The 12,107-nt window shown below is 60.6% G+C and overlaps 4 protein-coding genes across 4 annotated transcripts; 3 read left to right on the top strand and 1 right to left on the bottom strand.

Moving 5' to 3' along the window:
* Window positions 1-102: 102 nt before the first annotated feature.
* On the top strand, window positions 103-1,420 carry K437DRAFT_227496 (peptidase M22, glycoprotease; the record flags this gene model as incomplete). The annotated part of the gene is made up of 4 exons (XM_013385844.1): window positions 103-487; window positions 548-698; window positions 761-958; window positions 1,033-1,420. 4 exons carry the CDS (start codon window positions 103-105, stop codon window positions 1,418-1,420), a joined length of 1,122 nt encoding a protein of 373 aa, XP_013241298.1.
* On the bottom strand, window positions 1,408-5,140 carry K437DRAFT_295902 (uncharacterized protein). Its single transcript, XM_013385843.1, has 6 exons — window positions 4,847-5,140; window positions 4,518-4,745; window positions 4,216-4,420; window positions 3,460-4,136; window positions 2,316-3,385; window positions 1,408-2,245 (listed from the first exon to the last, which is right to left on the bottom strand). Exons 1-6 carry the CDS (start codon window positions 4,895-4,897, stop codon window positions 1,483-1,485), a joined length of 2,994 nt encoding a protein of 997 aa, XP_013241297.1. The 5' UTR covers window positions 4,898-5,140; the 3' UTR covers window positions 1,408-1,482.
* A 60-nt stretch (window positions 5,141-5,200) lies between these two features.
* K437DRAFT_191589 (uncharacterized protein) lies at window positions 5,201-5,780 on the top strand. Its single transcript, XM_013385842.1, has one exon. The coding sequence runs from the start codon at window positions 5,358-5,360 to the stop codon at window positions 5,667-5,669; it is 312 nt and encodes a 103-aa protein (XP_013241296.1). The 5' UTR covers window positions 5,201-5,357; the 3' UTR covers window positions 5,670-5,780.
* A 455-nt stretch (window positions 5,781-6,235) lies between these two features.
* K437DRAFT_264348 (uncharacterized protein) lies at window positions 6,236-11,826 on the top strand (the record flags this gene model as incomplete). The annotated part of the gene is made up of 3 exons (XM_013385841.1): window positions 6,236-6,252; window positions 6,309-7,373; window positions 7,446-11,826. The coding sequence occupies 3 exons, from the start codon at window positions 6,236-6,238 to the stop codon at window positions 11,824-11,826; spliced, it is 5,463 nt and encodes a 1,820-aa protein (XP_013241295.1).
* Window positions 11,827-12,107: the final 281 nt, after the last annotated feature.

The following is a 12,107-nucleotide window of genomic DNA, read 5'->3' as shown; positions in this document are numbered from 1 at the left end:
TTCTACTCGATGATTTGAACAGAATGAAGTTAACCTTCGCATTCAACGCCCTCCGGTCTCATCAGCTCATGCGACGACTCGTGCGCTGCTGTCATCAATGGCATGGCCTGGCCAGCTGGCGTTCACAGTGCCGCAATCTCGCAAGCCCGTCCACGACTGCTGTCCAATGTGGTGCTCAGACAAGATCACTCCGCCACTGGTGGGATACACCCTTACCATGCGGCGATTTGGCATGGTAGCAACGTTCCTCAGGCGGTTGGTCAGGCGCTGCAAATTGCTGCCGGCCCATCACACGGATGGGGTGCCAGCAGCATTTTGATGCCGACAAAATACATGGATGGACAATCTTTATCACCGAAAGACATCGATGCGATTGCAGTGACAAGAGGTCCAGGGATGATGGCCTCCCTATCGAACGGTATGGTTGCTGCCAAAACACTTGCGAGCGTGTGGAATAAGCCCCTGATCTACGTTCATCACATGGCTGGTGAGTACCACTTACCAAAGAGCCTACACTTCCACTATTGCTGACGACATGTTCTTACAGCACACGCTCTCACACCCTTCTTCACCGAGGAATCCCCGCCAGCTTTCCCGTTCCTGACACTGCTTGTCTCTGGCGGGCACACCATGCTGGTTCTGGCCGAGTCAGTGCAGAAGTACCAAATCCTCGCAACGACGAGCGACGACTCGATCGGGTGCGTCATTTACCCCTCCCAATAGTCGCTTATTCTCTTCTGACATTCCCCGAAATCCAAAGAGACGCATTTGACAAGGCAGCGCGAGATATGGGCATACCTTGGGGCGGTAACACAGCACATAGCAATCCGGGTGCCGCACTGGAAGCCTTTGCAGCTGCCGCAGACATTACGACGGTGCAGGAGCTTAAAGAGCATCTCAGAAAGCAAAAGAATATTGCCTTACCTAGTGCGATGCGTGGCCAACTTGCATTTTCTTAGTAAGTATCTATGGTAACAATCCGTCATATCTTTATCACGCCGATATTGACCATGAAATCCTCTATATATCCAGCTCCGGCTTGAAGGCGACTGTGACACGGGCAGTACAGGCGCTCCCGAGCGATGTCAAGACGCGCCGAGCGCTTGCTCATCTTTTCCAAGAAGCAGCTGTCGCTCAGATATCAGAAAAGCTGCGTCTAGTGCTGCAACGCACCCTCGACTTGCCGATCAAAGACGTGGTATGCTCCGGTGGGGTAGCAAGCAACTCCTTCCTGCGGCAGCACCTTCGCGACACGCTCGACGCCGCTGGCAAAGAAGGCACGCGCCTGCTGTTCCCACCGCTCGAATTCTGCACAGACAACGCTGCGATGATCGCGCACACTGGCTTGCTGTTCTACGAGCAGAGGACACACGATCTGAGCATACAGCCCGTGGCAAAATGGAACCTGGAAGATCTTTGATTCGTGCAATGAGATGTACACGGACCCAAATCGCAGCTTTGCTTGTCTCCATCATCATTCGATCACGGCTGCGCCTGTGGGAGGACAGGCAGGTCGAAGATGGCCTTGGCGACATGCTCCGCTTTGCGCTGTGTGCCCCTGACGAAGCCCATGGACGCGAGTTGGTAGATGGCCATCGCGAAGCGCGCCTGAATCTCGCGCTCTTCCGCCATGTCGGCCCTGTCACCAATGAATTGGCGCAAGCGCCCGGGACGCGGGCGATGACCGCGGGACGGCGCTATGGACTCGAGGCCGTGGAAGGCAGCGACGCTCGGGTCGTTCTCTACACCCGCACGTAGCGTATCGCTGTCGATAGCAGTGTCTCCTGCTTCTGCATCCCCTCGTCCTGCGGCTCCTCCGGGCCCAGCACCCTCGCTGCCGCCTCCTCCAGCCGCTGACGGCCGGGAGAAGTGGCGCTTCTGCTGCAACGTCTGCTTGAAGACGTTGTACCAGTCTGCGAGGTTGATGACCCTCGCATCACCGACTTCGAGCCAGAGCGCGTACATCTGCGCAACGTCCGGCAGGATCTCGCACGTGGCGGCCGCGTTGAGCTCGGCGTAGTGTGTCGTGAGGTCCAGGCTGGCGGACAAGGACGGAGGCTTGAGGTCTGAGGCCTGGAAGCGCTCAAGCGCACTGGCGAAGCAGAGCTCCGGCGCTTCCAGCGCTAGCTGGATATTTGCGCGGGGTGTAGATTGCAGGTGGCGCTGCAAGTAGAGAGCAGTGCTAGGCCCAGTGTAGTAAATCGCACTAAGAGGGAAGAGCAACTCTGGAGGTCGTAGAATGGTGCTGCGGTTGAGACGGGAAGCATCAGCCTCCCCCGGGGAATGCATACCCGATAAACCGATCATCTACTCACTCCAGCAAGTTGCCGAGCCATTGCTTAATCGCGTACCGCAGCCCAGCTTCCTCGGCCTGTGGCTGCGCGAGGCCCGGCGCGCCACCAGGTGCAGCAGCAGCCGGTTGCGGGCGGCCCGTTGCGTCCAGGACACTTTGGATTCGCCCGATGAGTGCCTGCAGCTTGGAAGGCGCACGTTCGAGCATGATGCGATATTCGGCCATCACAGCCGTTTCGCCGTCCGGAGCATGGGTGTCGCGCATCTGCGCAGCTGCAGCTGCTGCTGGTGCCTGGGCGCGCTGCAGGGCACGTAGCACATCGACCCAGTCCGCCGCATCAATTTCCCTGCTTATCGCGGCGTCGACGGCGTCCACGCTCTCCTCGCTTGGGTCGAGGGCCACGCGTAGGAGTTGCGTCGCGCCCCACATCGTCTCCGCCGCTGCGGGGCCGGACGCCAGGGACGATGTCAATGGGACTGCAGCTACAGGAAGTAGGCTGAGCTGGAAGAGGCTCGCGGCAATCGCCTGGATGATGCGAATTCCCAAGGGACGCGCGTGTGCATGCCAAAGGTACAGAGCGCGGCTGTGGCTGACGAGCACGCCCATGCGTGATAGGGCATCGCCCTCGGCGCTGCCGGTGCCTGCGTCCGCGTCATCTGCGGCGAGGCAGGAGGACACGTCGAGCGCAGCAGCGACGTCGCGCTGCGCGCGCGCCGAGAGCTCGTCAGCACCGGCGTCGTTGATCGCGCTAGTGTCCCTAGCAAAGCGGACGCGGATCATGGTCCAAAAGTCTGCTGTCCAGCGCATATGGTAGTTGGCGAGGATCTTGCAACCTTCGGAGGGCGGGTCGATGAGCGCGCTCAAACCTGCGAGCGGATTGGCAGTGTAGTGGTGGAGGAACGCGAGGCGCATGGCATGAACGAGCTTGTCGACATCTGCTTCTGAATGCTCGTAGATCTGGCGCAAGGTGTTGAGCACGTCAAAGCCAAGGGAGATCGGCAAGAGCGCGTTCTCTTCTTGTGCTTGTGCGCCTCGGTCCTCGTCTTGCGATGTCCCATTCACCGCTGCGGCTGCTGCTGTCGGCATGAAGAGCTGGAGACCGGGGCCCAAAGATGTCAGCTCGCGTCGGTCGATCCACACACCTGCGCCTTGCGTCTGCCACTCACCCGCCCAATAATGACGTCGAATAGCGCACGCGGATCCGGCACGCAGAGATGCTCGATCTCCATCAAGCGCAGAGTATCGAAAGGGAAAGCGTCCAGCCAGGTTTCATTGGACAGCGCGCTGGCGATAAGGACGACCTTCCCGCGTAAAAGCGGTTCGATGCTGCTGCTGTTGGTGGATTCCCCTGGCTCTTCCCGTCCTACCCTTGCGTACGTGCTCAGCAGATCTGGATTAGCGCAGCGCAGGAGCACCTGCAGGATATCGCTGACGCATTGCTGATCGGCGGACGCGACATTGGGCACGACAAGAACGCACATGACGGTGCGCTCGCCAGCTCCCTCGCCCGTGTGGCTCGCAGCGGAGGCGTACAGCTGCAGCAACTGTTGGAATGCGAGCGTGTCGCCCGACGCAGCAGCGGCGGCATACTGCTGCGCTGCTTGCACAGAGTTATTCTCAGCTTCGTCGCCGCGCTCGCCATCACGCAGGCGCAGGTGCTCGCGGAGCGCCGAGGTCACCCGTGCGCTCAGGCGAGCCAAGACGAGTCTCAGGGCTGAAGGGAGAGACCAGCATTCGGCAGCGGATAGCTCGGCATGGATGATGAGGGTGCTGTGGTTTTGGCGTGTGTGCTCTGCGAGGTGCTGCTGCAATTGGCGGAAGACCGATGTATGCGGATCGGTTCCTGATCAAAAATCAAGAAACGATGAGCATCTTTCTGCTTGCGTTGAACAAGAAGCGTGCCTCTGATATTCAGGACGTACCAGTTAACAGGATCGTATGCAAACCCGACCCACAGCCTCGTCGCGCGTAGTCGGCGCCGCCTGAGGTGTGATGCAGAGCGCCATTGCCGTAGAGAAAGGAAACTGGCACAAAGTGTCTCGGGCCTGGACCGCCTTCACAAGCGAGCTCATTGAGTATATCTTGAATGTCATCAAGCAAAGGCTGGTACAATTCTTCCAAAGCGCGCTAGTTTGCGCAAGGGGAAATTTTGCGACGTCAGCTCAGCTCCCACATATGACGCAGGCTGGCTGGGCTCCTGGTAAGTTTTCAACGGAGGACTGACCGCAGCAGTATCTTCCAGGCGCGCGACAGACCATGTGTATGCGCGCTTGCGCAGCTCGATCAGGGTTTCGCTGCACTCCCAGCGCGCCAGCTGGTCCCAACCGTTGCCAGCGATCCTGCGCCAACCGGGGATGGTGCGCTGGTAGTCAGGTTGCCGCTTCCCGTCCGGTACAACGGGTTTGCTGGATTTGAGCTTGGGTGGGATTGCACATCGTGTGATGGCGATTGGCTATGTCAGGAGAGCGGACAGAGCAAGGGCAAGGTCAAGCGCAAAAGAGCAGCACACTTGAGCATAGTGTGTACACGGGAATGTTCAGGAAGTGGACGCACCTGGAGGATCACGCCGTTGCCTTTCCGGCGCTTTGCTGGGCGCTGCTCCATGGGCTTCCGCGCACGAGGAAATCAGATGCGATGGAATCGATGTTGTCAGGAACGAAGGGGGGGAGGGGGACGATGCGCGACGATAGGCCGAGTCTGCGGCGGTGTGATCGTCGGGAAGCGCATGTGCGTTTGCGTTTGCGAGCGCGGCCGGCTGCAGCTGTGGGGGGTGTCGGGCTCAGCCCTGCAGCATGTGCGGGGTGTCGGCGATGTTCATCCACTGGGGCAGGCGTTGGACGATGGTGGGCGGTGGCTCGTCCCAAGCAGTATACAATATGCATGCTCCAGCTGGTAGGAGCCGAGGTCGAGGTATTGTCATGCCAGAAAAGACGGTTCGGCGACCAAAACGAGAGCAGCAACCCTAAAGAAAGAAGCCGAGCATGCTGAGTGGGAATCGGCGGAGCTGCGACGCCCCCCACTTCTATTTCGCGCACCCAATCTACAGAGAGTTCCAACCTTGACGATGCTGTGCAGTAGATTGCACTGCACAGCGTCACGGTTCTTGCAGAACCCCTTGGCTGGGACAGAGTGGACAGTCGTTGCAGGACATAGCAATATGAAGAGTGTGAAAGTGTGTGGACACTCGCGCCACATGGAGAGAAGCAGCGCCTTGCTGCTGCTAACAACTGCTACTTGCTGCTTACTATTGCTTCCATTGCTACTGGTCGGTTGGTTGGTGTTGGTGTTGGTCGGCTTCGCTCCCAAGTACTATACATACAGCGGACACACACATCAGCATCACACACACACTCTCTCTTTCGACACGCCGGCATAGGGATGGGAGGGAGAGGATCGACTGGTTGCTGCTGTGACAGTTTGTTGATTGCGGCGCGCTTCGTGTATATGTATGTAGTAGCTCAAGACGTCAATGCAAAAAGAATGCATTGATTGCATCATCTCACGTATATCTCGTCTTCCTCTCCCCACTGTACATAGTGTCCACTCCTGCTGTCCCGCAGCTTGCATTCCCATGTGTCGCATCCTTTGTTCATGGGCGGCAGTAGCAGTAGCAGTGGCAGCAGCTATCTTTCCTCGACACTCCATCTGCTCGTATCAGCCGGCCACCGTGAGCTACAGCATTCATAGACCACGTGTACCCTCACCGATGACGAACGAAGCATCCAGTCAGCACCCGCGCAGCTACACCCTTTCCTCCACGGCCTGCAGCCCTGATGCACCGATAAGGCGGGGACAAGGCTCTTTGTGACGAACAGACGGATGGGAGCCTGAGGCAGGCAGAGTCACGCGTGCCCCTTTCCCTTTGCCTTGCCGTCCAGCGACAGGCTACCACCGAGCCTCCTTCAGAAGATCCGCCAAGCGTTGATTGTCGAGCCCGCCAAAATGTCGCAGGCTAAGCTGTGAGTGTCGAACGGCAGCTTCTTTGCACCGCTTGCTCCTGACTGCCTTCCATCAGCACTATCCGCCCGCCGCCCCACCTCCCATGTGTCCAGGGCTTCCCTGGCATCCCCGGCTGTGCGACGCGCTCGGCGGCCTACATCGCCGGCACGGTCGAGGTGCGCCTCGGGCACAAAGGCCTCAAAGCATCGTGGCTACGCATCGAGCTGCGCAAGCTCGAGAGCGTCCCCGGCGGTGAGTACTGGGGCGAACTCATCGGGCGCGGCCCGATCGACGTCTGGATGGCGCGCGGAAGCGGTGGCAGCGCTAGCGCTAGCGCCAGCGCACGGCCTTCCATCACCGCAAGTCCTTCGTTGAGCGAAAAGTCACATCGCCGCTTCGGCAGCTTGCTCGGAGGAGGAGGCGGGAGTGCTGGCCAGCATCCGTTGGACTTGAACGAAGGCGACGAGGAAGGCTGGGAGCTTCTCCAGAATGCCGACTTCCCCTTTCGCGTGCAGATCCCCGAGGGCCTCCCCCCCTCGGCCAAGGTGGACAAGGCTTGCGAGATCGCATACGAGCTCGTCGCCTCGCTGTGTATCAAAACCAAGAAGGGCATCCTACGCAAGGAGAGCGTCAGCAGCATCATTCAGTCGACGTACCCGATCGTCCTGGAGAAGCACGAGCTGCATAGCCTATGGCCCATGTACCATTGCGCTGACGACCACGAGACGGCCGAGGACGAGATCAAGATGAAGGTCTTCCGCCAGCAGACATGCTACGGCCCAGGCGACGCCGTCAATGTGCGCATCGTCGTGCTGTCCAACAACCCGCAGCCGCATAAGCTCAAAAGCATCAGCTTCAGCATCAAGGAGACTGTCACCTTCAAAGGCGGCACCTCCCGTGGGTCTGCAGGGAGAGGCGGCGCCAGCACTGGCGCGCACGGCGGTCGCGGTGCAGCCGTATGGGGGCTCAACACCGCCAGGAGCGCCAGCCAGCGGGCCGAGACGCTGACCGGCAAGGGACGGACACTGGGCAAGCGCATCTACAAGGGCGACTCGCACATGTTCGACCTGTCCGCTGTGATTCCCAAGAACTACAGCCTCATGACGATCAGCACGGCAAAGCACATCGAGGTGTCGTACACGTGGGTTCAGCGCTCTCCTCCACGCAAGAGCTGTCTGTTGAGCTAACATAATTCCTCTCCCCGCATGCCCAGCATGCGCGTCTGCCTTGAGCTGCAAAAGGGGAGCATCGTGCTGGACCACCTTCCGATGACCATCTCGTCCTTCACACGCGAAGAATCCAAGGTGCTTCTCGAGAAGATCGGCTACGTCGCCGGCCTGTCCGACGTGGACAACTTGAGCGGCAGCGGATACGGCCAGGGCCCGTATGCCGGTAGCATCAACGGGGGTCAGGGCCAGGCGGCCGCTGGGGCCACTCAGCCAGGGGACCGCGGCTCGACATCCGGCGGCGCGAGCATCAACCCATCCGAGTCGACGCATGCCTTCAGCGTCGGCAACAGCGCCGGTTCCGAAGGCTTCGGCCTGAGGCACCAGTCGCGGCAGCTGTCAGATGGTTTTACGGGCATCGGTACCAGCGCAGCAGCAGATGGAGGGGCAGGGGCGGGGGCAGGGGCAGGATACCCGTCTCAGCAGTTCCCGCCGGGTGGGAGACCATCCCACAGCCCGTTGCGCTCGACGTCAGCGTCCGCCGCGCCGCGCCACGGCCCCATCTCTCGTACCATGAGCGTGCTCTCTTCCATCACGGGCATCTCGACCAGCACCTCCAGCGGGCCGGGACTTGCCGGTCGCGGCATCCCGCAGCAAATCCACAGCTGGGGCGCGCTCGGCAGTGCCCACCCGTACGTCGTCACGGCGCCCAATGGCTTTGCGGTCCCCGTCGGCGTGTTCGAGAACCCAAACGCGACGGCCGCGCGGCCGGCCATGCTGAGTAGCCCTCAGGACGAGGACCTGCATGCGGGCGAGCGTCTCGCACTCTTCCACGCCAGCCAGCGCCCCAACAGCGCTGCCATGCTCGGCCTCGACCCGGACGAGCTCGGACGCACCGGCGGAATCAACTTCCACCGCAGCCTTAGCAATGACGGCGGCATCGGCGCCGGACCCGACCCACGCGAGCGCAAGACCTCCCTCTCGGCGTTCAAGCGCCCTGAGCTATCCATCAACACCAACACCACCTCGCAGAGTGCGTCGTCCAAAATCTTCCAGCGCCTCCGCCGCCTCTCCAACTCGGAACAGCAGCAGCACATGCACAGCGCACCAAGCGGCAGCGGGCCGTACCCGCCGCGCGCGGGCGGGGGCCAAGCCGTAGCGGCAGCAGCAGCGAGTATTGTGAGACGCTCATCCATGGACTCGCAGAGCCGCAGCAGTTTCGTCGTCCTCAAGACCAGCATCAGCGGTAACCTCAAAATCGGCCGGCCGAGCACGGCCGAGTCCAGCAGCATTCCGCCTGAGTCGCAACAGTACGTGCCGGCCGCCCGGCCCGCAGGTGCGGTGGCGCAGGGATCCATTCAGCCGGCGGCGGCGGCGGCGGCCAAGTTGGCCGAGCAAGAACAGACCGCATTCTACGAGCGCGCGCAACAGATCGTGGAGAAGAACCAGCAAATAGCGAACGAGATGCGCGATAGCGTCGCCATGCTTGGCAGCAGCTCCAGCGCCGCGGCGCTTGACTTTGGTGGTAGCCCGTCCGCTCCCGGCGCGCTGCCCCCCGCGATCGGCCCGATGACCGCCGAGCAGGAGAAACTGAGCCTCTGGCAAAGGGCTCGCAAGCAGGCCGAGAAGTACCAGGCTGGCTTCACCAAGGGTGCACAGTTCCCTAAAAGTCAAGCCCTGAGCAGGCAGAACTCGTACGGCCCCCCTTTTGCGGCCCCCGTCGTGCCCATAAACGCCTCGACCTCGGCTAATGCCTCCGCCAATCCATACCTCTCGGCGGCAGAACAAAGCTCGGCAGCACCCGTGCCAGCAACAGCCTCTGGATCTGGGTCTGGATCTGGGTCTGGATCTGGGTCTGGATCTGGGTCTGGATCTGGGTCTGGATCTGGGTCTGGATCTGGGTCTGGATCCGGTTACGCCTCCGCTTCCTTGGCACCTCCTGTCGCGCCAAGCGCCGAACCATCTTCAATCATACCTCACTCGACGATGGCGTCGCCTTCCGCAGGTAATGGCGGCTGGCTGTCTGCTTCCGAGGAAAAGGAGAGGCTGTACCAGAGGGCACGCCAGGAGACGCAGCAGTACCATTCTGGCAACAACACCGGCGCCTACCTCCCTGAGCTTGAAGATGAGATCGCAGGCGGAGCGTCCGGAGAAGGAAGCTCCAGCGCTGCGGCAAGCATGCGCTCGCAAGGCGCCGGCGGGGGTGCGGCCCTGGCCCCGGGGCCCGGCCCCTTTGCATTGTCATCATCCAGCCACGCCTTCCCAAACAGCTCATTGCAGGCACAGATGCCATTTTATGGTGCCAGCGCGAGCAACAGCAGCAACCAGATGACCGTGGGTGGCATTGACTGGAGTGACAGTAAGAATGAAAAGGAGAGGCTCTATCACCATGCTCAAGCGCAGGCGGCAGGCTATCAGACCGCATACCGTACAGCGCTCGAAGGCAAAGCTGAAAGTGCCTCACAAGGTCACTACCAAGCCGGCGCATCCGGGAGTGGAAATGCTGGTGGTAATGCATCGTCCAGCCAAGCGACAGCCTCGTCTTCCACCTTCGATCCGTCGCTACAGTTCATGAGTGCTGAAGACGAAAAGGCGCAGATCAAGCGCTTCCTCGAGGCTCGTGAAGCTGTCGCACAGCACCAGGCCGGCGCCGGAGCTAACTTGCAGAGATCGTGGACGCAAAAGTATTCCAAGTACGAAAGCGCACCGGTCCCCGAGTATGCCAACACGATCAAGGATGAGGACCTCGAGGACTCTGCTGGGGACATATCTGGCACGCAGCAGCAAGATAGGACAGCCGTCCCATCTGTACCTGCAGTACCTTCGGCGCTGCGACCTGGCTCCGCTGGTGGCCTGGCTCTCGCCAACCCTCCCATATCGGAAAAGGAGAGGCTCAAGCAGCATTATGCTGCACTGGACGCAGCAGCCGGCGTCGGCAACGCCGCTTCGCCAGTGTCGACTGTCGTAGCCAACGCGGCGCCAGCTGCGACCACTGCGCCGAATGCTGGATCCATCGCCCCGCCACATGCTCTCTCGCACGATGATTTGTCTGAAAAGGAAAAGCTCAAACGACACTATGCTGCACTTGATGCTCAACTCGCTGCTGCTCAATCCAAGCCGCAGACGACGCCTGGGCAGGCGCCAGCTGGACCTATGTCTCAGTCGAGCTATGCACCTGCACCTGCAGTCTCGTGGACTGCTCAGCAGCCAGCAGTGTCCCCCGTGTCCATGTCAGCACTGGCAACTTCGCGACCCAGCCTGATCCCGCCGCCACCCGCAACGGGATCTTCAGGCTTCTCCTCGGCAGAGTACGAGAAAGAACAGCTTCGCTTGTATTACGCTGCGAGGGATGCATCCGAAAGCGGCGCCAGCGCTTTCGCGGGCCCTTCCGGCTCTCAACCCGGCAATGCTGAATCCATGCCCGTAGGGTCAAAGCGGCCGCTCCCTCCTATTCGTCCCCCAGCGGCCCCTGGGCCCACAACAACGAGCCCGCCGGTCCCTACCTCGATCGTTCTGCAGCGCATGTCGCTGCCTCAGACTCCACCTGTACCTCCTCCTATACCGTCAGAAGCGTCAGCGTCTTCGGAGCCACCGCCACCACAACCTCCGCCCAAACCAGCGCCAACAACAGAGCGGGCAGGGCAGGAGCATATTGAAGAAACGCGCGCTGAGAAGGACGGGAAAAAGACGATTAATGATGAGCCGCTGGATAAGTGGCTCGACTCAGATTCCGACTCGGGTACTGAAGTGAACCTGCCATCCGGCGCACACGAAGGCAAGCAGCGGGCACGCAGTCCCGAGACAGAGCCAACGCTCGCCCTTCCGTCGCTCGATTTTGGAGGCTTCAACTTTGATTGGGGTGACTCGGGTCTCTTGACTGGTGCCGCTGCTGTGCCATCTTTCCCCGCAGCCTTCAAACCAACTAGCGCAAGTGAAACGATAGATGTCAAGCAGGTGCAGCGACCAAAGCCATGGGCCACCCAATCGGGTTCTGCCTCCCCACCACTCAGGAGATCGACAGACAGCAGGGCTGCGCCCGATGCTCCTGAGCCCGCCGACTATGGCTCCGGCATCGTAAACGGCACGCTGCTGAGCGCCAGCGAGTCGCAGGGAACTGTCATGAGTATCGCTGACGGAGATGGAGGCACTTTCAAGGTCATGCTGTCCACGCTTGCGCCGAGTCGCAGCAGCTTCATCTTCGATCCCAGTGCCAAGGTTACATTTGGCCGCAAGGGAAGTATCGTCCGTAGGCCGCAGCACCAACCTTCGATCTACGATCCAAAGGTTGCCAATAACCCTTGGGGCATCGAGGAGGAAGATGACGCAGAGCTGTCTGGCGCTCCCATCGTGCACACTCAAAGGGCCGGAGTCAAGCTCATGGCACTGCCGCCTCCGCCTCTTCCTCCCAAGCTCGCCCGGGCGGCCTAGGTCTCAAACTTGCGCATGTATCTACCCTGATTCCAATGCGCCGCTGCAAGCCATCTCTAAAGCTGCGCCAAAGTGCCTGTGCTGCCTGTTCTCGTATGTCGCACGTTCGATCAGGATGTCCCTGCTGCATGGCCTCTCACCGAGCGCTGTGATCACAGATCTGAGTCGTGTTCAATATGAAGCAGGGAACCGCGCGTGGAGACTAGTTGCTCCTTGGTATGGTCCCGCATCTGTGCCGACTGCCGAGTGCCGACATGACGATGTTGTCATTCACAAGCTTC

This window comes from Tilletiaria anomala (assembly GCF_000711695.1).
Source record: "Tilletiaria anomala UBC 951 chromosome Unknown K437scaffold_94, whole genome shotgun sequence".
Lineage (NCBI taxonomy): Eukaryota > Fungi > Basidiomycota > Exobasidiomycetes > Georgefischeriales > Tilletiariaceae > Tilletiaria > Tilletiaria anomala.
The sequence above is the reverse complement of the archived record's forward strand: the minus strand, read 5'-3'. Positions and strand labels throughout refer to the sequence as shown.

Bases quoted from the DNA above. Each gene is read 5' to 3' on its own strand.
- K437DRAFT_295902 (XM_013385843.1), bottom strand. From the start codon at position 4,897: ATGGAGCAGCGCCCAGCAAAGCGCCGGAAAGGCAACGGCGTGATCCTC. The intron at 4,746-4,846 runs GTGCGTCCACTT...CTCCTGACATAG, and splicing joins GCAACGGCGTGATCCTCCAG to CCAATCGCCATCACACGATG. The intron at 2,246-2,315 runs GTGAGTAGATGA...TCTCAACCGCAG, and splicing joins TGGCTCGGCAACTTGCTGGA to CACCATTCTACGACCTCCAG.
- K437DRAFT_191589 (XM_013385842.1), top strand. From the start codon at position 5,358: ATGCTGTGCAGTAGATTGCACTGCACAGCGTCACGGTTCTTGCAGAAC.